The sequence below is a fragment of the Narcine bancroftii genome, chromosome 1, assembly GCF_036971445.1.
Source record: "Narcine bancroftii isolate sNarBan1 chromosome 1, sNarBan1.hap1, whole genome shotgun sequence".
Classification (NCBI taxonomy): Eukaryota; Metazoa; Chordata; class Chondrichthyes; order Torpediniformes; family Narcinidae; genus Narcine; species Narcine bancroftii.
This window is the reverse complement of record NC_091469.1, coordinates 402,727,084-402,753,719: the sequence shown is the minus strand read 5'-3', so window position 1 is coordinate 402,753,719 and position 26,636 is coordinate 402,727,084. Positions and strand designations below refer to the sequence as shown.

General features: G+C 37.3%; 1 protein-coding gene across 5 annotated transcripts in view; it reads right to left on the bottom strand.

Moving 5' to 3' along the window:
- The window catches only part of LOC138751489 (aryl hydrocarbon receptor-like), a 238,356-nt gene that overhangs the window by 89,930 nt on the left and 121,790 nt on the right, over positions 1–26,636 (bottom strand). The window contains exons 1-3 of one of the 5 annotated variants that reach the window (XM_069913795.1): positions 21,461–21,565; positions 18,805–18,881; positions 10,520–10,680 (exon numbers count right to left, since the gene is read on the bottom strand). The exons of 3 other annotated variants lie outside the window; for them this stretch is intronic. In XM_069913795.1, coding sequence (XP_069769896.1) covers positions 10,520–10,537 — 18 coding nt within the window. In that variant the 5' untranslated portion in view covers positions 10,538–10,680; positions 18,805–18,881; positions 21,461–21,565. Of the gene's footprint in view, positions 1–10,519; positions 10,681–18,804; positions 18,882–21,460; positions 21,566–26,636 lie in introns of those variants that run through there. One more of the 5 variants, XM_069913796.1, reaches the window with a different exon arrangement.

Here is a 26,636-nt window from a genome sequence, read left to right as displayed (position 1 = left end):
GCCATTATTACATTTAAATCCCAAAAGAGCAATGGAATAAATAAAATGCAAATAATTGCTTTGTAAATTTGCAATATTCAGTTTTTTGTACTCTAGTCTCAATGGCAAAAACCTGCACATTATGATGACAATGTGTTAATAAAATCATTTTAAAATATGTGACAGATTATGTTGTATTAGTATTGTATATAGATAGATATGTTTTTGGGAGAAAAATTGGGGCAGGTTTTTTTAATGTAGGTCACATACAAACACTTCAAAACAGATCTCATTTAAAATACTGGAGCTCTGCTCAAGCCAGATAGGGCAGCTCCTGGGGGGCCTTTGCAAAAACTTAGGGGAGTGCCCAAGAGATTTCACTAATGGATTGTTTTGAAAAGCAACAGATGAAAGAGATCGGAGGAGTAGTTTAGAGCCGCAGGCTGTCTGGGAGTGCAGCTTGCTGTTCTAAGAGGATCATGTGGTTTTTGCAAGCAGAGAGAGTTGAACAGCTTTTTCTCAGAGAGAGAGAGAGAGAGAGAGAGAGACAGCTGGGGCAGGAAAGGACAAGTTGGATAACTTGTGGAAATACCCTATTTGGAAGATGGGTATATAGTTCAGCCTGGTCAAAGCCCTTGTGGTTCATACAAGAGGAGAGAGCTTGTGACCTGAAAGAAAGAAGTTATCAAGTTATCATCTGAAAAACCCTATTGGAGCAAGTTTCTTTGGCAAGAAACTGACATTGTTGATTAAAAGGGATCAGTTTGTGTCCAGGAACAACAAATCCCTCTCTGAAAACTGACAAGAACCTTTCCTGAGTGGTACCCATTTACCTGTCAAGCACCAAAGCCTGGTGAACTTTATAAATGTTAAATTCAGTGCACAGTATATGAATTGCCTGCAACCAATGAACTTGGAGGAATGAGAAATGAGATTGGACTGTGAATCAAATAACTTTTCTGAACTTACATGCACGTGCGCTTAGAATTAGAAGGGGGCTAAGTTGGGTTAGTTAAGCTAATAGTGATGTTAAAGTGTGATCCTGTTTTCATGTATAAAGATAATTAAAAGCAATTTTTGTTTAAGTCACCATTTGTCTTGGTGAATATCTATTCCTGCTGGGTTTTAGGGTCCTCTGGGTTCATAACAGATGAGATTATTATGCTAGACTGTTAAAAATGTACAGGATATCAAACAATGCAGACCAGAGACTTAGATTGCAGAACAAGCTAGTTATACTCTTCTCTTCCTTTCTTTATATGTGGCCTAACAAGGTAGCATGGTTAGTGTAGTGGTTAGTGAAACACTATTCCAGCATCAATGACCTGGGTGCGTATCGACTGCTGTCTATAAGGAGTTTGCTGTCCCAATGGAATTTCTCTGGGTTCTCTCGTTTCCTCCCACATTCCAAAGTCTTTAGGCTAATTGGTCACGGATGCATTTGGGTGTCTCTGGCACGTGGGCCCAAAGAACCTTTTTAGCGCGATGCATCTCTAAATGAAATCGAAGGAATAAAACATTTACATCTATCAACCTATCTGAAAGGAAAAAAAATATTGATGAGAGCAGAAGGAATAAAGTTGTTTTATAATAAGATGTATATAATTCGATAAGAAATTGTAAATGCAGAGAGAAAATATTAGAAACGCACACAAGAAATTAATTCTCAAAGAAGGAGAAACAATGCTGAAAAATAGATTAGAAATGTTGGAAACACTCAACAGATTAGGTCAATGTACAAGTAGACAGAAAATGGAAATAATATACCAGGTTATCAGAAAGGTCTTCAATCCAAAATGGTAACAGTTTTCTCAGTGAAGCATTTCTAGTATTTTCTATACTTATTTTAATTTCCAGGATCAGTAAATTTTTGCTTTTCACACGTTATAATAAATATGCCATTTTTTTTTTAATATAAGGAAGATAATCCATTCCACTTAGAGTTTTGCGATATTTTAAAATGATTAAAAATCTTTGTCAGCACTTGAATGACAAAAGCAGCAAGATAGCATTGGGAATAGCGAGAAACTAAAACTTGGGCTAAAGAATGTATAAATCAAGGAAGGTGAACATTATTCAAAATTAGCAGATTAGAAGATGTGTCCAGAGTTTGCTATGCAATAATTGTGCTGCCTTAACATCAATAATAACTTGCAGTTCATGCAGTGAATCTAATCTAATAAATGCTTCTTTCTTTGGCTTGGCTTCGCGGACGAAGATTTATGGAGGGGGTAAAAGTCCACGTCAGCTGCAGGCTCGTTTGTGGCTGACAAGTCCGATGCTTGTAATTTGGTAATTTTTTCTCATCTGATTGATATTTACATCAGATTCTTTGTGTTAAACTTATGTAAGCATGAAAATCCCATAGTTGTTAGTATTTATCATCCTTGCACCCTGAAAAAAATCCCACTACCCCATCATTGCAAACACCACATCCAGAACAAAATTGTATGGGGAAGCAGTCATCCAGTATAATAGGATACGACCAAAAGAGGGCAATTGAGAAAAAGGTGTACTTAAGGTGCTACTTGCTGAGTGATAATTATCATTTAGTAAAATAAAGGTGAAGGACAGTTGGAATTATTTAAGATGAGCTGCAAATTATTACTGCTATTTTGATATCCCTGCAAACCATAATTATCAATGACTGAAATTTCAATTCTAATAATGGCAGACATTGAATTCTAGGTCTGGCAATTAAATCGATAATATACGGATGTTGGTTAGTTCGATTGTGTAACTCAGTAATTTGTTTGGGTCACCAGTTACTGATGTGTGTTAATGAATGTGTTACATTCATTAACCCTTTGGACTCTGGCCATTTTTAACCTTTCACGATTTATACTCTGGACTGGGTCCATGGGTAAACTACAGTACAAACATCGGTATGAACCAGCTGGTGGTTGGGTGCAAAACTAGTCCTGAAAAATGGGGACATGAAGTATGCTAGTCCCTGAAAACAATGACACCAAGTGTATGTGCTGTCGGTAGTCCCTAAAAACCAGGACACAGAGTCCGTAGGGATAACATTACTTCAGAAATTCAACCTGAAATTACTTCAGTGCATAGAACATTGGAGCATTCCTCATTATTCAACCAGCACATCCAGAAGCTGATAAACCTTTCAGAAGACTTTAGTAAAAATCAGGAAGGAAATGAAGAGAAAAAAAAATTGGTGGCAGGGAGAGAAGGAGGGAGGAAAGAGCAAAGGAAATGAATAAGGATAAGATACCCAAAGATTTAAGTAACATATCGGCCTATGATTAAGAACCAGGAGCCCGAAGAAGAGAAAACAAAACATTAAAGGAAAAGAATGCTGAAAAAAAACAAATCAGCCATCAACTGTGGAAAGAGAAAAAAAAGTAAACTTTTTGAACCTTTATTTAAGGTGAATTCAAAAAAAGGGTAATTGGTCCTATTTTATTTCCTCTCCCCAGGAACATTCCTAAACATGCTGAAAATTATGTCGTTTCTGTTTTTATTTTCCATATTTTCAAGATCTGTAGTTTCTTTTTCTTTTCAGATATACAATTATTTGGATAGTCAACATGTCTTTGTATGTATAGGTCATATTTAACCAATCTATATTTTAGAGTTTTTTTGAGGAAGTTACGAGGAAAATTGACAAAGGAAAGGCTGTGGATGTTGTCTCTGAGGACTTTAGTAAGGCCTTGAACAAGGTCCAACACGGGAAATTAGTCAGGAAGGTTCAGACATTAGGTATTCATAATGAAGTAGTGAACTGAATTTGACGTAGGATGGATGGGAGAAGCCAGAGAGTAGTGGTGGATAATTGCTTCTCAGACTGGAGCCCTATGAGTTGTAGCATCCTTCAGGGATTGGTGCTGGGAACATTGATGTTTGTCATCTATATCAGTGTTAATTATGATAATGTGGTAAATTGGATCAGCAAGTTTGCAGATGATACTATGATTGGAGGCATTGTGGGCAGCAAAGAGGTTTTCAAAACTTGCAGAGGGATCTGGACCAGCTACAAAAATGGGCTGAAAAATGGCAGATGGAATTTAATGCAGACAAGTGTGAGGTGTTGCATTTTGGAAGGACAAACCAAGAAAGGACACAAATGGTAAATGGTGGGGCACTGAAGAGTGCAGTAGAACAGAGGGATTTGGGAATACAGATACATAATTCCCTGAAAGTAGCATCACAGATGGATTGGGTGGTAAAGAGAGCTTTTGGCATATTGGCTTTCATATATCAAAGTTTTGAGTATAGGAGTTAGGATGTTATGGTAAAATTTTATAAGACATCGTTGAGGCCAAATTTGGAGTATTGTGTGCAGTTTTGGTCACCTAACTGCAGGAAAGTTATCAATAAGATAAAAAGAATGCAGAGAAAATTTATTAAATCGTTGCCCAGACTTCAGGAACTGAGTTACAGGAAAAGGTTAAACAGGTGAGGACTGTTTCTTCTGGAGCATAGAATAATGAGGGGAGATTTGATAAAGGGATTTAAAATTATGATGGGGTTAGACAGAGTAATGTAGATAGACTTTTTCCACTGAGGGTAGGTGAGAGAGATACAAACCAGAGGACATGAGTTATGGGTACAAGGGAAAACAATTAGGGGAGTCTCTGCACACAGAGAGTGGTGGGAGAGTGGAACAAGCTTCCAGCTGAAGTGGTGAATGCAGACTCAATTTTAACATTTAAGAGGAATTTGGACAGGTACATGGGTGAGAGAGGTATGGAGGGCTATGGACTAGTCAAAAAAAGTTTGGCACAGACTATAGGTGTATAGTCTTCAATAAAGGTTGAAGAGGCCTGTTTCTGTGCTGCAATATTCTATGGTTTTGTAGAGAGTAGGAAAGCAGGTGGGCCAGCCACACAGAATTAACCATGAAAAAAAAACAGCACTTATATATGCAGATGCCAAGAGTATATGTTGCTTCCGAAGTGGATAGCTTGGTGATCCAGGCCTCCAATGAGAACTAAAAATGAGGCAAATTTTGGGATGCCCCAAAACATGCCTGAAACCTCCATTTTAGTTTTGGCAGCTTTAAATGCTGCAAGGTACTTCAAATAGTTTTTAAATGTGTCAGATAAAAACATTTTAAAAATGACAAAAAAATCAAGTTAATTAAATGTTAATAATTAAAATGATTGAAATGACACATCTTAGATATTTCTAATGCAAATATAACTAATCAGTAAAATGATCATTAATAATAAGGAATTTTACTTTAAAAATTACCTCCCCCTTCACTTGATATTCACTGCCCTAAAAAGTACTGCTATTCCAAGTTTACCTTAACATAGTACTGACAAACATCTGCATAGATGTTGGGGAATCTTAGCAAAACAGGATCAAACAGATCAAACATCATTGTATTTCAATAAATTCAACAATCTGCATTTGAAAATGCAGGAATAGAATCATCTGACACCATTCAAAAGGCTAGATCCTGGTGTTTCCATTTGGAACTGATGGCTTTTGGGATTAGTGAAGAAAGCAGAAACATAGCTGTGGCACTGAGTTGCTGTTATTCACATAATAGCTACCAAATCATTTGCAATACACTGCTGGAACACAAAAACTATATATTTTTGAGATAAGCAGCAATCTTGGCACATATATCAAACAAGCAAGTATTCTTTGGATGTCTGAAAAATTGCATCCCTCTACCCGAGAAGACTGATCAATGGTCAATTCTCAATGGAGTTCATTATCAAATGGTCAAACATTTTCGAGTTCAGTTTTCTTCTGCCAATGGAACTGAGCTGTTATTTATTTCCATGTTGATCAATTCTGAAAGTCATATGTAGTAGTGGAATTATTCAATTCATAGAATACCCCGGGGCATGGTTCGAGGATAATAGGCAAACCATTTAGGACCGAGATGAGGAGGAATTTCTTGACCCAGAGGGTGGTGAATCTGTGGAATTCATTGCCACAGGGGGCAGTAGAGGCAGGTTCATTAAATCTATTTAAGAGGGAATTAGATCTATTTCTTCAGTATAAGGGTATTAAAGGTTACGGAGAGAAGGCGGGGACGGGGTACTGAACTTTAAGATCAGCCATGATCTCATTGAATGGCGGAGCAGGCTCGAAGGGTCGAATGACCTGCTCCTATCTTCTATGTTTCTAATAGCTTAATTATGTTAACATGCTTTTCCCAACCATAAGAACTACTTTTGCAAAGGTTTATTTGATAACAAAAAAAATGCCTGTTTAAACCTACAAAGTTCCTTCAAACTGGCTCTCTGAAGAAGGTCTAGTGACACGATTTTTTTTTTACAAGTGGTTAATAAAAAAAGAAATGCAGCTCATACCATTCTTCGCAACATTAACACATAGAATAAAGGCATCAGCCTTTATTTGGACTGGCATCAACCAGTGTCAATTCTTGATGCCTCCTTAAATAATTGTTTTAATCAGTTAGATTTGAATATTCTTAAAAATTAAAACAAAATTTATTTTGAGAATAAAATGGTAGCTATTTAAAATTCTTACCCAAAATATTTATCGTGGAATAATGGTTTTTCATATTGTTAATAATTTAGAATGAGTTCTCATAATTGTAAACTCTACATTAGTTATTTCATATGCAAAAAATTCAGACAAACATGACAGCTAATTACAACTGGATATATTTATTCCACATTTAGCATTAAATAATATCCTTTTGGAATAATGTAATATGACTCTTGAGTAGAAAGTTTTATTTAATTTTGCTCTTCTCACAAACATCATGGCTGTCTGCTATTCAATTTTTCATTGCAGCAAAGTTCAATGGGATTCATACCCATAACCTTTTGATTTGCCAGATTCACCTTGATACCCATTTTCTCATGGGATTTACTGTAAACAAAAACAAAAAAATCTTCTTTCAAATATTTTTTTTTTAATTTTAATTTTTTAAAATTTAGACATATAGCACAATAACAGGACATTTTGGTCCACAAGTCTGTGCCGCCCAATTTACACCCAATTAACCTACACCCCCAGTATGATTTGAACGGTGGGAGGGAACTGGAAAACCTACACAGACACAGGAAGAACCTACAAACTCCTCACAGAAAGCACAGGATTCAAAGTCCTAAACACTGGTGCTGTAAAGGTGATCTGCATACTACTACTAACCATGCCGTCCTCTGCAACATTTTGAGATCTTTTTTAACTGGTTAATACAGATGGCTAAAAATAGAATAGCTCTGTTGATATACATGTTGAGAAATACAACATCTCACAAGTTAAAAGAGCAGAAGCAGGCCACTAGGCCCATCAAGTCTGTTCCTTGACTACACCAAGCAGAATTATGCTCACACCTACTTCCAATTTCCAGCCTTTTACCCATATTCCTTGATACCTTTAATAATGAGATATTTATCTATTTCCTGTTTAAATACTCCCAGTAATCTGGCCTCCACTGCTTTGTGCTGCAGTGAGTTCCACAGATCAACAACCCTCTGACTAAATAATTTCTTCCACTTCTCTGTTTTAATTAGATAATTCTAATTTTAAGATTGCTTGTTCTCAATTCACTCAGAAAGGGAAACATCTTATCCGCATTCACTCTGTCAAAACCTTTCAATTCTCAAAATGTCTCTATGAGATCCCCCCGCCCCCCATTCTCCTATACTCCAACAAATACAACCCAAGAGCTGCCAAACGCTCCTCGTATGGCAGCCCCTGCATTCCAAAAATCATCCTACTAAATCTACTCTGCACACTCTCCAACATAACATCCTTTTCTAAGATAGGGGGCCCAAAACTGCACACAGTACTCCAAATGGGGTATCACCAGTGCCCCTCTACTCTTATGCACTATACCTCTTGAAATGAATGCTAGCATAGCATTCACCTTCTTCACTACCAATCCCATCTGGGCATTAACTTTTAGATTTCTCTGCATGAGGACGCCCATGTCTCTTTGCACCTCAAAGGATTGAATTTTCTCTCCAACCAAATAGTACTCTGCCTGTTTATTTCCACTGTCAAAATGTGGAACTGAACACTTCTCAACTTTGTACTTGATCTGCCATATTTTTGCTCAGTCTCCCAATCCGTCAAAATCCTTCTGCAATTTTAGTTTCTTCAACATTTCCTGCTCTGCCACCTATCTTAGTGGCATCTGCAAATTTGGCCATAAAACCATTCATTCTACAATCCAAATTGTTAATATGACCCCTGCGGGACACCACTTGTTACAGGCAGCCATCCTGAATGGGATCCTCTAATTTCAACGCTTTGCTTTCTGCCTATCAGCCAATTTTCTATCCACTCTAATAGCATCCCTATAATTCCATGGACCTTCATCTTATTTATCAGCCTAACATGCAGCACCTTATCGAATGCCTTTTGAAAATCCAAATATACAACATCTACAACCTCCCCTTTGTCATTAATATAAATGTGAGGTTAAACACTCTGGTGTCAATAATTGGCAAGCATCTTATTAACGGAATGATGACAAATTAGGAAAGGGGAGTGAAGTGCAATGAGACCAAAGTGGCGTGTTGTAGCAATCACTGAAGGTTTGAATGCAGGTACAACAGAGTGAAAAAATAAATGGTATGTTGGCCTTTATTGCAAAAGGCTTTGCATATTGAAACAGAGATCTTACTGCAGTTCTGTAGGACATTGATGAGGTTACACCTTGAGAATTGTATGGACATTGTGTCTCTTAATCTGAGGAAGGACATTTTTGCTATTGAGGGAGTACAGTGATGGTTCACCAGGCTGATTCTGGGGATGGTGGGACTAACACATGAAGAAAGACTGAATAGACTAAGGCTATACTCATTGGGATTTAAACAAATGAGAGGGATTTCATTAGGAAAAAAATATATAATTCTGAAAGGAATAGACAGTTTAGATACAGGAAGAATGTTCCCAATGTTGGAGAATTCTGGAACAAGGGTGCACATTCTAAGGACTGAGATAAAGTGAACCTTCTTCACTTAGAGTTGGAACTTATGGTCCTCTCTACCTCAGAAAGTTGTTGAAGCCACTTCATTGGATATATTCAAAAGGAAATCACATATATGCTCTCATACTTTTTATAATCTCACATATGCATGCAAAATTAAAGTGCATGGGATTGAGAATTTATTCACAGACAAAATACGGGAATAAGGACTTAACATGTCAATGTCCCTAGCCATACATGATAATATGACTTCTCTTTCACAAAACCATATTGATAATAGAATCAATCATAAGTTTTACAATGTAGAAACAGGCCAAATTAGCCTAATTCATCCACATTGTCCAGGTGGCCTACCTCAATCAGGCATGTTTGCCTGGACTTTAGCACATATCCTTCCAAACTTTTTCCATCTGTCTACCCATCTAAATGTCCCTTAGATCTTGTAATTATACTCCCATCTACCATTACTTCTCTCAGTTTATTACATATACCCACCACCCCCTCAATGAGGGTATAAAGTTGCCCCTTAGGACCTCTTTAAATCTTTCTTCTTTCACCTTAAACCAATGCTCTCAAGTATTATATTCCCTGACTGTGGGGGGAAAAGATGGTGACTATTCACCTAATCTAGGCCCCTCATGATTTTATATACCTCTATATTAGTCATCCTTCAGCCTCCTATGTATCTGGGGGAAAAATGCCCCAGCCAAGTTTCTCTTATTTAACCCTCCAATCCCAGTTACATTCTTGTGAATCTTGCTTGCATTCTTTCCAGTTTAATGAAATCTTTCTGATGACTAGGCAACCAGAACAGTCGTCAAAGTGTGGTCTCACTAATAGCTTGCACAGTTGCATGACATCTTAATTCTTGTACTCAATGAAATGATCAATGAAGACAAGTATGCCCAATGCCTTTTTCATTTCATCACCAATTTGAGGGAACTGCACACCCCTAATCCTGGGTGTCTCTGTTCTACATCACTCTTCTGGTCCTTAGCATGTACACTTGACTAATTACCATATATACTTGTGTAATTATCGATACTGTGTTATAGATGACCCCCACTTTTTTGGCCCTTGTAAAAGTCGACCCCTCTATTTTAGGCCTGGCTGAATTCCCAACCGTGGATTCTCGCAAGGCCACCAGTGCATCCGAACTCCTGACTGCAGATTTTCGGTCTGACCACCCATGCATCCAAACACCCAATGCCTCAACTGCGCATATGAACTCCCAACGCCCCGGCAGCCTACTCACCGGAACTCCCCGTCATGGATCCTCTCCCGGCTGCCCACTAATCAGAACTCCAATCCACAGATCCTCGCCCCAAGCGCCCACCCATCCAAACTCCAGACTGCGGATCCTCACCCATCCGAGCTCCCAATGTCCCAACTACGGACTTACCACCTGGTCCTGGCCATCTGAGCTCACAATGCCTGAATAATGCAGATACTTCATGATGTCAAAAGTTTGATCCATGTTAAAGTCAACCTTCCCCTCCCTTTTTGGCCAAAAAAGTGGTCCAAATATTTGATGATCACAAGCATATACGGTATCTAAATTGTTTTCCCCAAAGTGTCGTGCTATATGGTTTTAAATAACTGTAATAGCTTCTAAAACTTTCTACAACAAACACCAAGGTAACTTACTTGTGTTTCTGTCTCCATTACTTTTGAAAGTAGGAGTTAAATTTGCTATTCACAGAGCATTGCAATTTTGGAAAATTCAACTGACAAGCCGCATCTTTTAAGATTTATAGGACTCAGAAATCTGTCGGGCCTATTTGTTGGGATCGAGTATTGTAGTTTTCCTAAATTTTGGGAGTTAAAAGACATTTAATTAAACTTTTGTCTTTTTGTTATCATTTTTATTTGACAGGACTTCTTGTATAATATTCATCAAGGTGCTTACATTTTTTTCCGATTAGCTGATTTTTAAAATATTAAATTAAAAAAAAATCATTAATTACACTTTTCTTTCATTTTATCAAATTTCCTCACTGCCCACTCACCTTTGTTCTTTGAATGATATCATTTTTTCAACTTCTTCTTCATCACTTCCTTCAGAATAGTATTCTGTGCAGTCAGTTAAATCCCCTGAATTCTTTGCATTGTACCTTGACTAATCCCTGAACCCAATTTGCAAGTTCATTTTAACTAGCTCTGCAGTCAGGTCCCCATCTTTACTTATTTCAGTTCAAAATACAAAGATTGTACATATTCTTCTTTCTCTCCAACTGAAAATAGCATTCAATCACATTGCATTATTGCACGATTGCAGTTACTGTACTTCAACGTGCTTTCATGATGTGGTCATTAATTAATCTAATCTCAGAGCACAATACCCAGATCTAGTTTGTCTTTATTTAACTGTACAAAACCAGCTGGAAGGTCAGTAGATTCAATGGAATTATTTAACCCAGATACAAGATTCAAAGGGTATAGACTTTGAAAATTGCCTACCTAATTGTTATTTATAGGTACACACAAAAATAGGTAAAGTTTCCGTTATTGTTATGTAGTACTACATTTAGAATGTAACATGCATAAAATTCTTCAACTTTTGTCTACCCTAAGGCAGACAGAGAGTCACCACTTTGTTCAGCACCCCTCACAGAAACTGTTCCCAGCTGATCTCCACTCCAAATACTGACTAGTCTGTGCCTGCTTACTTTCCGAGATCAAACAATCCCAGGTGTATTCAGGCTATTAGGTGCTGCAATCGACAGATACAAAATATTGATTCACAATCCAAACAATCTCAAATGAGTTTCACATATATAGCATGGACTTTTAAAATTCTTCCTACTGGTAAGCTTATTATCACGTAAAATAAGATGCAATTTTGGATACATTCAGCATTCAGTGCAAATGTGGCCAAAATGTAAATGCAATCTTCCATAACTTGCATGAACAGTTCACATCTAGTCTTAAATTAAACCAAACTATTACATTTTACTATAAAGTCCTTAAATTCAAAAATTGCTTTTAATAACCAAAGCCAAATTACTAATCTCATTATTATTCTTGGATAGCTAATTTGTCTAATGGCTTGTAACCTTGCAACAAATATTTTCTCATGTTTCAACTTTATTACATGACTGTGCTTAACTGCTCAATAATATCAACTGAACTCTTCCCATCATTTGCCAATTATATGCCAGTGAGCAATTTGGTAACTACTAACAGTACACTGATAACAATTATTCTGAAGGGAAAGGGAGTTAAAGGAGATTGAGCAGAAGCATGAAGACTCAGCAACTGTAATGGCTGCAATTTCCTAGAACAATAAGTGAACTGAATTTTAAATCAAAATTACAAAAAGGACTGGAAAAATAATCTGTGCATTCAGGCAGATGTGAAAGAATAACCCAAACTTATGATGTGGATAAACATATTGACTGAAAGCATTTACAACATGCGCTCTCAATTTTAGTGCAACCTAACAAGTGTTCTAACTGGGCCCAAGAGCCAAGCACCTTGAGTGTTTTGGTTGTTAGCGTTAGGACATAGCCAAGGCCAATGGCCAGGCATAACTACCGTATGCCTTCCACCTTTCTAAGGAGTCAGGGCAGGGATCTGGTTAGTTAGCAAATGCTCATAGAGGGTTCGGATGCAGAGGAGAGGGTTGGGGAGAAGGTCCACCTTCACTCATTTCAGAAGAATGATGGGTGGAGTTATTGGTTTGTTGCTTTTATGCTGAATGGGGCAGAAATTCAATAAGATTTAATTAGTATTGAATACCAGTTGAATCAATAGAAAGGAGGACAATGCTTTAGGTTCAATACAGATAACAAGAAAAAATTGGGGAAAAAATTGGGGGAAGAGCAGACTGATGTTGCAACTCTGAGATCAAGTGAGATGTGATCTGGGTATCATGACCTCTCCTTCCTGCCAATGCCTTCAGCTTCCCTCACAATGTCTCTTGTACCAACTTCCCCCTCCATTCCACAAACCCACCCACCCTCTCCAGTGTTTTGTCTTGAACCATCTCCCCTCCAATCACCCACTATACCTCTTCCTGGCATTTCCTTAGCCTCAATTACTCAGGTATATCAGGTAGTTCCTTTCACATCTTTCTTCCAAAGCTAGGATCTACCCACCAATTAAATGCTTGGCCAAATGCCAATCAACTTTACAACCCTGCCCTTGATTCTTGTTCTATTTTCTTCTTCCCACCCCCTCTGTTTGTTTCCTCTCCACAATCATTCTCCATAATTTCCACTGCGCTACAGCATAAGAGGTTAGAGAGAAAAGGCTTCAGAGCTTAAGATCAAAAGAATTAGGAGCAAAAATTAGGCCATTGAGCCTATCAAATCTAGTCCACCATTCAAATTATGATTGTGTATTTTTCCTTTCAACACCATTCTCCTACTTTCTTCCTTATTAATCAAAAACCTACCAACCTCTGCTTTAAATATACCCAATGACAGCCTCCTCACCAGTCTGTGGGATTGAATTCCACACAAACACCTCCCTCTGGCTGAAGAAGCTTCTCAACTCAGTTCTAAAGGGTCATCCTGTTATTCTGAGGCTGTGCCCTCTGGTCCAAGACTCTTCCCCCACTGGAAACATCATTGTTAACTCGCTCATCCCTGGGATAATTTTTGTAAACCTTCTCCAACATCAGTATATCATTCCTTCTATACAAGGCCCAAAACTGCTTGCAATATTCCAAATGTGACCTGACTAATGGCTTTCAAACCTTAGCATTACTTCTTTACCTTTATATTAAAGTCCTCTATAAATGAATGCAAACATTGCATTTGGTTTCCTTACTGCTAACTAAACCTGCAAGTTAACCTTTAACGAATCCTGGACTCCCAAGTTCCTTTGGACCTCTGACTTTTGAATATCCGCCCTATTTAGAAAATTCTATATTTCTTTATTCCTTCAGCCAAGATCCTTGGCCATAAACTCTTCTACAGTATTTCATTCACCACCTTTTTACCCACACTCCCAACATATACATGTCCCTCTGCAAACTCCCCATTTCCTCAACACTACCTTCCCCTCCTCCCATCTTCATATTATCCACAAACTTGGCGACAAAGCCATCAATTCTATTATCTAAGTATCGGATAATTTACATACAATGCAGAAAGCAACAGACCCAATCCCATTAGTAAGGCCTCCTTTATTTCTAATCTTTTCTTTCTGCCAGTCAACCAATCTCCCATCCCATAATACCATGTCCTACCTTTCTAGTAAAACCATGGACTAGTATCTTATTTGATAGCTTTAAGTGTGGCACCTTTCTGCTCATTAATTTGTCAAAGAACTCCAACATATGTGGCAAGTAAAATCTCCCCTGAAAGAAACTATGCTAACTTTGGCCTATTTTAGCTTGTGCTTTCAAGTACCCTTAAACTTCACCTTTAATAATAGAATCTTGTCAACCACTGAAGTCAGGTGAACCAGCCTATAATTTCACACCATTTACCTCTCTCAAATCTTAAAGAGAGAAGTGACATTTGCAATTTTCTAGTTTTCTGGAACCATTCACGACTCTAGTGATCTTTGCATTCACTACCTCTTTCAGAGCCTTTGGATATAGTCCATCAGGTTCAGGTGACTTATCCACCTTCAGCTTCCCAAGCACTTTATTCTCAGTAATAACAATTACAGTAAATTCTGCTGCGACTCTCTTAAATTTCAGACATGTCGCTGATATCTTCCACAATGACAATTGATGCAAAATACATATTCAATTCCTTTATTCCACCATTTCTTTGTTCCACTTATTTGACATCATTTTCCAGTGGTCAGATGTGCATGCTTGTTGCTCTTTTACTTTTTATATATCTGGAAAAAAAAAGTTTTGGTATCCTCTTTTGTTATTGGCTGGCTTACCAAATATTTCATCTTTCTCTCCTTATTGCTATTTAGTTGCTAGAGTTGTTTTTAAAAGCTTCCAATCCTTCAGCCTCCCGCTAATTTTTGCGATAGCTCATGCTTTCCCTTTTGCTTTTATGCTGTCTTTGATTTCCCTTGACAGCATGGTTGCCTCACCATCCCTTTAGAATACTACCTCTTTGGAATTAAAGAGATCACGCGTCTTCTGAATTATTCCAAAAAACTCCTACACTCCCTAATTTTTTGGAACACTACACTGTGCATTTTTGTTTCAATATCGCATGATCTGTTGTACGACTCGACTTGTCCGGATAGCATGAAAAATAAAGCTTTTCCCTGTATCTTTGTACATGCGTTAAGAAATAATTCAATCTCACATAATAACAGAGTTAAAATCCTTGGCTCACTTCCCAAGCTGATCTTGATATTTTTGTAAACTTACACAGCCTTCCTCAAATTCCACTTTACCACCAATTTTTATGAGCAAAATACTGTTCTGGCCGTTCTCACTCATAACCTTAAAAGAACATTTTGTGGACTAAAACTGCACTCAAGAAATTTCATGCAATGAGATCTGAAGCAAATGGAAAAAGAGATTAAGAAATAGATACCATCAGAAATTTAAAAAAAAATGACTTAATGTTAGCTGAAGTTATAAATTTTTGGAGGCAAAGATATTTCACAAAAAATTACACAAATTCTTCCACATACATGCATTCAGCTCCCTATTTAATGGTCAACTAATTTTCCTGCATTCCCATTTGTTACAGAGCAGGATGTGGGGTTAAATAAAATGAATCTTTCCATCATAAAATATCTTCACACAGGAACTTTAACAGTTTTGGCATGGTTATAAAATTAAACGGCAATATTAATAAATACTATGAAACAAAACTTTGGAGATTGGCAATGTTATTCATTATTTACATTTAGATTCCACTAACGTCACTTTGTCCCCAGGTTTGAGTAAATAAAATTGGAAACCTTAAATGTTTTTTTGAAGTCTCACGCACTTTGGATGCAAAATGCAATTTAGCATATTATGGATTGAAAACACAAAACAAAAACAGGAGTAGTAATATGGCTTCAAAGCCTCAACACGTAAAAATAAGTCACAATCAAATAATGTTTGGACAAGATTTCCCCTGTACAGCAACTCTTACTTGATAAGTCACGCAAGGGCTATTTATCTACATTCACAATCAACAGAGTTCATGGCGATTACTGTGATAGCAAGTTAAACATTAAAAACTTGGCAGACAAGCAAATGGGTTTGGATTAAATTCCACAACTAAGAGATTCTGCTTATGGTTGATTCATTAAAAAAAAAGCAATAAAAGAATGCTGTTAACTGTTCTTGCTAATAACATTTCATTTGATGGAAGCAATCACCATAAATGATCTTAACCCATTGTGCTCCAACAGAGCATTAATCATCATCTGGGAAGACTGCCTCCTTTAAATTTATCTCTGATCAATATCCACATTAAACTTATGACATAGAAGTAGCTATGAGTTCTATACAAGTTGGAAACCTTATGGTATCAAATATAGCTTCTTGTATATTCACTATTTAGTGCCAAAACTGGTGAATTTCTAGGCATGTTTTCTAACCTTGCTTTTCACGGATTTGTATCTTTGCCGATGGTTTATTTTAAATGCTGTATCAGCTTTGTGCTTAGCTTCTCATTAATTAATATGCTGTTCGAGGTCACCTTTAACAGGACTATCTCAAGCTGGCTGGCAGAAACAGTGAACAGCAAGTAGTACAGGATATCAAGTACTAAAAAGTTGAATTTGAAGAGGGGCTTCAAAGAATAGGATCATCAAAATGACACATGAAGGGAATTCTGGAGAACAAGCAAAACATCCACCCCCCCCCACCCCAGCCCCCACCAAATGTTCAGTTTCAGGATTGTCTGTAAGGATGGAATTTATTGTAGATCCCTAATTGTTCACTAGAAATTGGTTGTAAATTACTTTCTTGAAAAAGTTCAAGTTTTTCCTGCTAGTGAATGCACTTCCATCATACCATTGGACAGACATTCTGGAACTTGCCTCCAATGGCCACAAAGCATTAGTATTTGATTTCAAAATGAGGATGCTGCATGACCAAGAGAGAATAATGCCCATTGGTTCTCATTGTTGATGATAAAGGTTATGGATTTGAGAGTGCTGATGCAGTGCATTTTGTAGATCACACAAGCTGTGCCTGTTGCAACTACTGTGCATCGGTGGTGAAGGGAATAGTAATGCAGCATAAAGGTGTGCCAGATGGAAGCAGGCCCTTCAGCACAACTTATCAACGTGAACTACACTCTTCTAATTTGGCTCAGTTCAGCACATATCACTCTAAACATCTTCTTTTGAACATTACAATTCTGCCTGCTTCTATCAGTTGCACCAACAGCTTGTTCCATATATCCACCACTATCTGTGTGAAGAAGGTGATTCTCAGGTCCTTTTTAAATCTATGCCCTCTACTGTACTAACCTCCATCACCATTCCAATGCAATGCATCCCAGGCACACACCACTCTCAGTGCGGTTAAAAAAAAAGACCTCTGACATCTCCCCTACACTTTTCTCCATTCACCTTAAATAGACGTCCTCTGGTGTTGGCCATTACCACCCTGGGAAAAAAGTGCTGGCTGTCCATGCTATCTATCTATAGCCTTATAATCTTATAACCTAAACCATCTCTTAGCCTTCATTACTCCAAAGAGTAAAGCCCTAGCTCTGGTTCGAATCCAGACAACATCCTGTTAAATCTTATGTGCACCCTCTCTAAAGCATCTATTCCCTTCCAAATGTGGTCTAACCAGAGTTTTATAGAGTGGCAATATGACCTCATGTTTTTGAATTCAATTCTCTGACTGACAAAGAATAGCACACTAGAAGCCTTCCTAACTACCCTATCAACTTGCGCAGCAACCCTGAGGGATCAATGTATCTGGACCCCAAGTTCCTCCACACTGTTAAGAAGGCTACCATTAACCACCTTCAGGTTTGACCCTCTAAATCCATCATCTCATACTTATCCAGATTGAACTCTATCTGCCACTTTTCCACCCAACTCTGCAACCCATCAGTTTCCACTTGTAACTTACAACAACCTTCTATAACTATCCACAACACTACCAACCTTTGTATCATCTGCAAACTTACTGACCTCACCCTTCTATTTCTTCATCCAAGTAAGTTACAAAAATAGTAAAGATCAGGGATCTCAGATCTCCAGAATGTCATCAATTGCTGACCTCCAGTTGTTTCCTGGTAGAAAGTCTCTCTCACCTCACTTCTGGAATTTAGCTCTTCAGACTGGAGTCAATTGCTCCTGGTAAACCTGAGATAGTAGTGTGTCATTTATTGGTGAGCATGTGACCTGAGAAAAGTTGATGTTTTACATCATTATGCTGATAAAGAGTATCATAACTGCATAGTAATTAGCTGATTAGGATTTCTCCAGCTTTTTTTTTTGTGAATGGGCCATTCTGTGGCATGTTTCCACGTTAATGGATAGATGACAGTGTTATAATCCATTGGAATAGAGGCTAGAGGCACAAGTTCTTTGCCTCTGGCAAAACATTCTTTCCATAGAACTCTAAAGTAGCTGATACAATACTGTTGTTCAAAGGAGAAAAGTTAAATGCATAACAATAAGACCATCAGTCCAACAATAGGGATAATTAAAAAAAATATCATGGGCAAGATTTTAATTGCAAGCATTTGATCTTGGCAAGTCTCATACAATAAGTTAGAGAAACACGACAACTAGATATGCTGGAATCTAGAGCAATATTTGGCACAAAGGCACTTTTTCCCCCCACTGTGCTCCACACTTTTAAATTTGTAATCAAACAATTCACATGTCATTAAAGTGCACATTCCAAATTTTGTTTAAGGTTATTTGCATGCATTTTGGTTAGGCCATGTTTTATTTAAAATATGAATAGCCCCTCCTCCCCCCCCTCATTTCAGGGCATCATAATGTTCAGAACATTTGGCTTCACAGATGTTTGTGAGTACTCAGGTAGTTTAATTGCTTTATTGGTGCAGGTATAAGAAAGCTAGGCTCACCTTTGGAATCTGCAGTTGCCATTTTTCTACACGAGCACCAGAGTTTTGCCAATGAAATCAAAGCAGCCTTTACAAGGCTGAAAAACGAAAATAAAGCAGTAAGACACATCACCCAAACCTTAAGATTACCAACATCAACATTTTGTAACACCATTAAGAAGAAAGAGTGTAATAGTGAGCTCCATAATCACAAAGGGACTGGTATTCCAAGGAAAATCTCCACTGTTGGTGACAGAATTCTCATCGTAAAGAATAAAAAGCCCCAAATGCCTGTCTGACAGATCAAAAACACTCTTCATGAGGCAGGAGTGGCTACTGTCTGCAAAAACTTCATGAAAAAATATATAGAGGCAAGCCTAGCTTTCTTATACCTGCACCAATGGAGCAACTAAACATACCCGAGTACTCAGACACCTGTGAAGCCACATATCCGAAAATTATAGTGCCCTAAAATGAGGGGACTTTGTATAAAAAGTCCTGTAATTTCTACAGGATCAAACCCAAAATGTATGCCAATAACCTTGAATAAAATCTGGAATGTGCGCTTTAATGACATGTGAATGGTTTGATTACAAATTTATGAAAAAAAAAGTTTCTGTCTCAAACATTATAAGGGGCACTATAGTATACAGGAATACAACAATATGCAAGAAGCATTGATAAAGATACAGAAAATCCGGTAGTTGAAGGGAATGAGATTTAATAAGATTGACTAAGGTTTGAAATGGTATTCCATAATTGCTAACTTTTTTATGCTCCATTTGTCTGTCAATTTTGATGTTTGTTATAAAGACCCGATATAAATTCTGGTAACAGCATCAAGTACAAGCGCTGGGAAACAGAGAAAGTCTACGAGACAAAACTGTCAGTAGAATTATGCTGGCATGTTGCAAACGAAATTTCATGCAGCTCAGTGTGACTTTTACAACTCTGGAAAAATATAGGCTGTCTACCATGACAGAGGCAAAAGAGCAATCAAATTGGAGATCCTGATTTAGACTTTGAACAATCTGATTACCTGCGATAATTTAGCTGTCAATGTTGGAAAAGGAGAATTATGAATGACAGTTTTACATTCCAAAACACATTCATCTTGTTCTCAAGAGCAGTTGACATATTGTGTACCATTTGCCTGTTGCCTTCAACAGCCATCTTGTACTTGTTAATGTGCAGAACAGTATGTATATTTCTGATTGAAAATATTTACACTGTTTGCAGACATTCACTGGCCTGCTATTTACTTGACTCTTCAAAGTTCAAACCATGGGATTACTCAAACCCCAGCCTACATGTACTCAATATTTGTTTGCTTGCAAATGTTACGCAAATCTCTTATTTCAGGGCACTTTACTGAGAATTCAGCTTTAAAACGGATATTTTTGTGTCTCTAAAGAATAAAGCTTACAATTAATTGTTGGCCAAAACCCTGTTAATTCTTCCCCAAATTTCTGGTCGAGTTTCATTTTGTGAAGCCAAGACAACATTTTTGTGCGCATTTCCTCTCCATTGAGAAAAAACTTACCAATTTTATTTTCTGAGAACATTATCCATTTTATTTTCTGATATATTTGACTGGTTTTTTTTTCTTTTTACTGAACAAATATTATCAGAACGTCAACTCATGTTTGGATGAACATTTTGTCCAGAAGTTTTGCATTCAGCAAGTTGACTTAAATTCCTTAAAAAGGGGGAAAAGCACTGATTTTATCTCTCCAGATGGGCACAAAAATAACAGCAGCAGATGAAAATTCAGATTTTCCTTGCATTTCTTATGAACCCTCTCAATTTTATAATTTTTTCATACTTTTATCTAAGATATTTATCCTGCCTTGTTTGTTCCCAATTACAAGCTTATAAGTCAATTAATGGGCAGGATTTTCCAGTGAAATGCTGACAATTTCATTTGGACTGCTAGCATTTCCCTGCACAAGCTTCAGGGACTTCCTTGCCAGTGTGCATGAATGCGAACACTACAAATAGTCCGATGGGATTGTGATGGATCTTTGATGGATTTTAATTATCACATGAGTTAGCTGCATTTGAACATTAACTTCCCTACAGTTACAGTGAAGAGTCTGAACATGCGCAGGTTGGCCAACTTCATGCATTTTAAAGTAAAGGAATGGTTGTAAGGATGAAAATTCTGATGTTTTAAAGTTTTTCTAAAATTAATCATCTTCAAGGTATTTTGTTGTTTTAACCATTTTAAATGAAAATGAAAGACATTCGTGTGTATTTATAGTAATAAAGGCATGAAACTGGTGCTCTGACCCAGTTTATATATGTCAACCAAATTGGTATTCTGGATTAGTCCAATTGGCCTACATTTGGTTCATATCCTTCTAAACCATTCCCATCCATACATCTGATCAATGGTCTTTGAGCATCCAAATTGCTCCCACTTCAATCACTTCCTCTGACAACTTGTTCCAGATACAAGCTACTAGTGGAATGAAAAAGTTATCATTTAAGTCCCCCTTAAGTTTCACCTCTTGCATTTTAAACATATGTCCTCTAGTTCTGGAGTTTTGTGGACACGGAGAATTACTGTTAACATTCACATTATCCATGCCCCTCATGATTTTACACTTCTATGAAGTCAACCCCTCAGCCTCCCATGCGGCAGGAAATTAAGATCCAGTCGATTCAGCCTCACCTGACAACTCACTCGCTCCAGTTAAAGCAAAATCCTGTTGAATCTACTCTGTACTCCTTCCAACATGCAGACTTTCTTCCAATAGATGGGCAATCTGAATTGCATGTTGCACTGCAATTGTGACCTCACCAATATCTTGCATCATGAGGTTCCAACTTTTGTACTCAATACCATGACCAATGAAAGCAAGGGTGCCAAATGGTTTCTTCATCATCTGTCCTCCGAGTCATCACTTTAATGAAACTATGCAGCTGTACCCCTCAGTCACTCAATGTCTCCAAAACCAAGAAAATGATTGTTAATTTCAGAAAGGAAAAATCAGAGGTGTTAGATTCAGTGATCATTGAGGGATCAGAGCTGGAGAGGATGAGCAAATTTAACTTCTTGGTGGTCACTATCTCGGAGGATTCTTCCTGCACCCAACACTCTAATGGCATCATGAAGAAAGTACCGTACTGTTTCTGCTTCCTTAGGAGCTTGCAGAGGTGTGGTATCACAACAGAAACCCTGGAAATTTTCTGCAGATGTATAGTGGAAAGTGTGCTGACAGACTGCATCATGGTCTGGTATAGGGGCACCAATACACCCGAGTGGAAAGGCCTACAAAAGGTAGTGGATACCACAGGCAAAAAGCTTTCCAGCATCAAGAACGTAATCAGAAAACGCTACCGTCAAGAGCAGCAGCAATCATCAAGGATCCACATCACCCAGCACACGCTCTGTTCTTGCTGCTGCCACAAGATTCGCGCTACGAGCTTCAGAAATAGCTGCTACCCCTCCACCATCAGACTTCTCAACTGCAAACTCAAATCAGGGACTTATTTAAGGACTAAAGTGAAACACAAAAGTCTGCAGACACCATGGTTGAAGTAAAAATACAATGCTGGAGAAATTCAGCAAGTCAAACAGTTCAAATGTAAGGATACAAAGCCAAAGTATCAGGTTTAAGCCTTTCATCAAGGATTTATTTAAGCACTCTTACTTTTGCACTTTATTGACTTTTTTTTCTCTCAGTATAGCAGTTTGTTCATATTTCTTTGTTTACATATGTGCATTGAGTATAGTTCTTTTTTGCACTACCAATAAGTGGTAATTTTGCCCACAGGAAAAGGAATCACAGGGTTGTATGCGACATCATGTACGTACTCTGACAATAAATCTGAAAATATTCATTAGGATTGAAATTTTTGGGAATTTACTGGTAAACATTTTCCTTAGAAACTGAATTTAACGTTACTCACCCACTTGTCATCAAAATATGTTAGGAACAATTGAGAAAAGGAAAATAAAAACATCACTCTCTACCCTAGTGGGTCTTGAGAAGGACAAGCACAGCAAACAATGACAATACCTCAATGGCCACATTCAAATACATTTCTCTCAAATTCATAGTTTTATTCTCTGATACAGAATTTGATCCAGTAGTTCATCATCTCGCTGATCAATTCTCCATTAATAAAATACTGCATTATCGAAGTAGGCAATGACTGTCAAACCCCGTAGCAGAATACAACTTAGAATTTAAAATTAAAATTAATTTAAACATCAAATTGCAAATACAATTGGTGCTAAGAAGTATGTCCTTCAGTCCACTGAATAACCTGCTATCAAATCTCACCTACATTTTTATTTATTTTCAGGAGGAAATTTGAAAATGACAAGGACATGAGTCTGTAAATAAATAGCAATGAGATAACATTTAATGATAAGTAAGGATTTTGTTTAAATTAAGGAACAGATCTGAAACACCAAACTATAATATAGGATATAATCAAGATTGAAAAGCTCTCCACACTCAAAGTAGTAATAAAGTGATGTCAAGTGATTGTTTTTAAAAATCTGCAGATGGTGAGAGGAAGGAAAGACTAAAAGGAACAATAGAATTGAAGACAAAACATGGATATTGCATCAAAGCTCAAGGAAATGGAGGTGAAGCACATTTTAATCAGTGACTGGCATTAAAAACGCAAATTTAAAAAAAATGGTAGAGAAGTATTCATTTGCATTTTTAAAAAAATGTATATCCACATATTAAAGACAAATAACCAGTTGCAAATGAGAAATTAGAAAGATTGGTGGTCAGATTTCGGAACAACACAGAAGCCTTTGACAAAACTTTCCTGAGTATCATGGAATGCAAACACTGCTGAAAAATATACAAAGGTGCAATAAGGGCACTCATTCTATTGACCAGTCAGTCTTAAATTAAGTGCAGAACCATTTTTAAAAATTACAATTAGGCCCCAATGAAACAGTATAAATAATCTGGCTGTTAAATCTTACAGCTAAGACAATACTATTTTTTTTTAAATCACACACGGCACAATTTGGAGGCTACAGTGTTAGAATTCTAATGCTGGTATGATCTCACATATATTCAACATTGCTGTGGGTTGCTAAGCATCATGTTTAGCTGACTGAAAACTTTAATTGACAAGTTTGATCTTTGTACCTCCTCGGCTGGTATAGTGTAAAGTTTTCTTTCAACTTTTTCATTGTTTATTGGACAATTCTGAATTATATTGATTTTTTAAAAAATGTCATTTTTAATTCTAGACTGAACTAGTTATACAAATTTTGGTAATGTTTATTATAGGAACAGATTACAAAACAAGTGAAAAACAATGAGAAACCATAAATGCCCCAAATTATTGACATTGTAAAAGGATTTCTCTTCACAACTGGCAAAGCATCGCTTGAAATGTATGCTCATTTTTTTTTTCAAGCATTTATGGTTACCAACTACATTGTTAAATTTTAAAAATTGCTATAATACATCCATGCCATGATACTGCAAGTGAACAATAAAACGTGATATAATTAAGATACTGTGTTCTCTACTAACACTAACTAAAGTAGAGCAGGTATTGATTTCACATTGGCAGTTGTCCATTCTGTTGTTTGCATGTACTTTATGTGATAGTTCAACAAGTGTATCAAAACTTTACCTCCCATTTATTTATTACCCCGTACTACTGAGTATGGCTTAAATTTGCTATTAAATTGAACACATATAATTAAAATGCTGCCAATTCTATTCAATCATTTGTGTGGACCATGATATCACATTTCCCAAGTCTATTATGGTTTTTAGATTCCAGATATCCAACTGCACAATCAAGGAATTTTTGCCGCTACACAGGCAGTCTAAAAAGGAATGTGCAGGAATTTTGAGTCGATTCCTGCACAACGATTTATCGTGCAGGACCCCTACAGCTTTTTGGAGGAAGCCTGCAGTATAAATCATACCATAAAAAATTTATTGATGGTCATCCACTCTACTGCACGCCCAACCACTGAGACCGTTGCACTCAGGAGCTTGCAATCAAAAAAGGCGCCCAGTGTGAATAACCACACAGGCTGTAATTATGTTAACTTTTTTCCACAATTTTACCAACATTGCAGTCTATAAACCATATTTGATTACCTTCACAGTTCCTTTGGCAGAAGTGACATCACATCAAGAAAGTACAGAAATGAGAACACAGTCACTGCTTTAAATTATCTGGTAGTTCTCAACAATTTTTAAAAACTTCATGTAATACTTTCCCAAGTGAAAGTGCTACCAAATGCAAGATTTGCAAACAAATATGAATGCAACAAGTTTTTGGGCCTTCATTTGTAGGGAATTTCCTGATTAGATCATAAAGTTACATTAATTTTCCAGGAATTAAATAAGAAATTGGTTCAAACCCTCAGAAACATTTACCACTTTTATTTGATGTACTATACGATCGTTGAATTTTTGGACCACATTTTCCAGGCCAAAAATGGTGGGGGGGGGCTTGTCTTTAACACAGGTCAAAAATTTGGCATCGTGAAGTATCTGTGTAATTCAGGCATCAGGAACTTGAGTAGCTGAGACCTGCTGGTACTTCCGCAGCCATGACATTGGAAGCTTGGAGAGCCAGCGAGATGAGGATCCACAGTCAGGAGTTCAGATGCACAGACGGCTTGGGTAAGGATCTGCAGTCAGGAGTTCGGAAGGGAGGGGAATCACACTAAAGATCCGTGGACAGGAGTTCAGATGTGCAGGCAGCTGGGGCATCAGGAATTTGGATGTGCAGGCAGCAGAAAGATAGTAAGTTTGGATGTGCGAGTGGCTGGGGCAAGAATCCACGGTCAGGAGCTCAGCTGGAGGACAGTCAGGGTGCCAAAATCTTGTGGGGGGAGGGTGGGTCAACTTTCACACAGGACATATAAAAACACCAGATTTTTGGGCCAATAAACAAAATAAAAATAAAAGAAGGGAGTCAACTATTACATAGTTTTGACAAATCCATGATGACAATAATTATTACATGATTAAAATTACATTATGTGGAGGACAGCTGTCTTGGAACACAGCATGTATTAACATGGTAACATTTGTCATAATGTCTGAATTTAGTTAACGACTTTAAAATAATCTTTGGTTTAATTACTTTCAATTTTTTTTAAACCATTCATTGATTTTTTTTTACAAAAGCAGCTTTGGATTGTTTTTGAATTCTCCCATTTGAGCTTTTGACAGGCACAAGTCTGTCAATCTAGAGTGGGCCTCCACTTGGCCCTCCTCATTGCTTCATGGTTGAGACTTGATCTTGTATCCCTTTTTAATTAAATGACAAATGTCTGGTGTCAAGATGGTCAGGCCAGCATTTATCAGGAAGTCAATGCTGGCAAATCCACAAATGGCAAACTTAGAATTTTTTTTTTTAAAACACAGATGGCTTGTCATCAACAGGAATGGATATTTCATTATTGTTGCTAAATATCCAATTTTTACCTGGATTATCAAACTATAATTATTTAAAACAAAACAGAATGCAACATTTTGAACAGACCATAATTAGATCTCTCAATTACTTGAAGTAATTACTTCCTTTAATCACCCATTAAAACCTTTCTCACCAAACAACACAAATCCTACCACCAGTAACCTTCCATTCAGTCAGCACTTAGATTGGTTGGTTTTCTTTGAAAATCTACATTTAAAAAATGATGAGTTTTATTACTATTAAAACAACAGAGCAACCAAGTTTCCAATGTTGAAGAACCATGAATTCATTGGGGGGGGGGGGGGGGGAGTGAAACTAGCTCATAGACAACAGATAAATTGAAAAACTGCATTACGTACATTCATCACTCACGTGCACCAGGGAAAGGTTCAAAGATCCCAAATAGAAGGCCACCA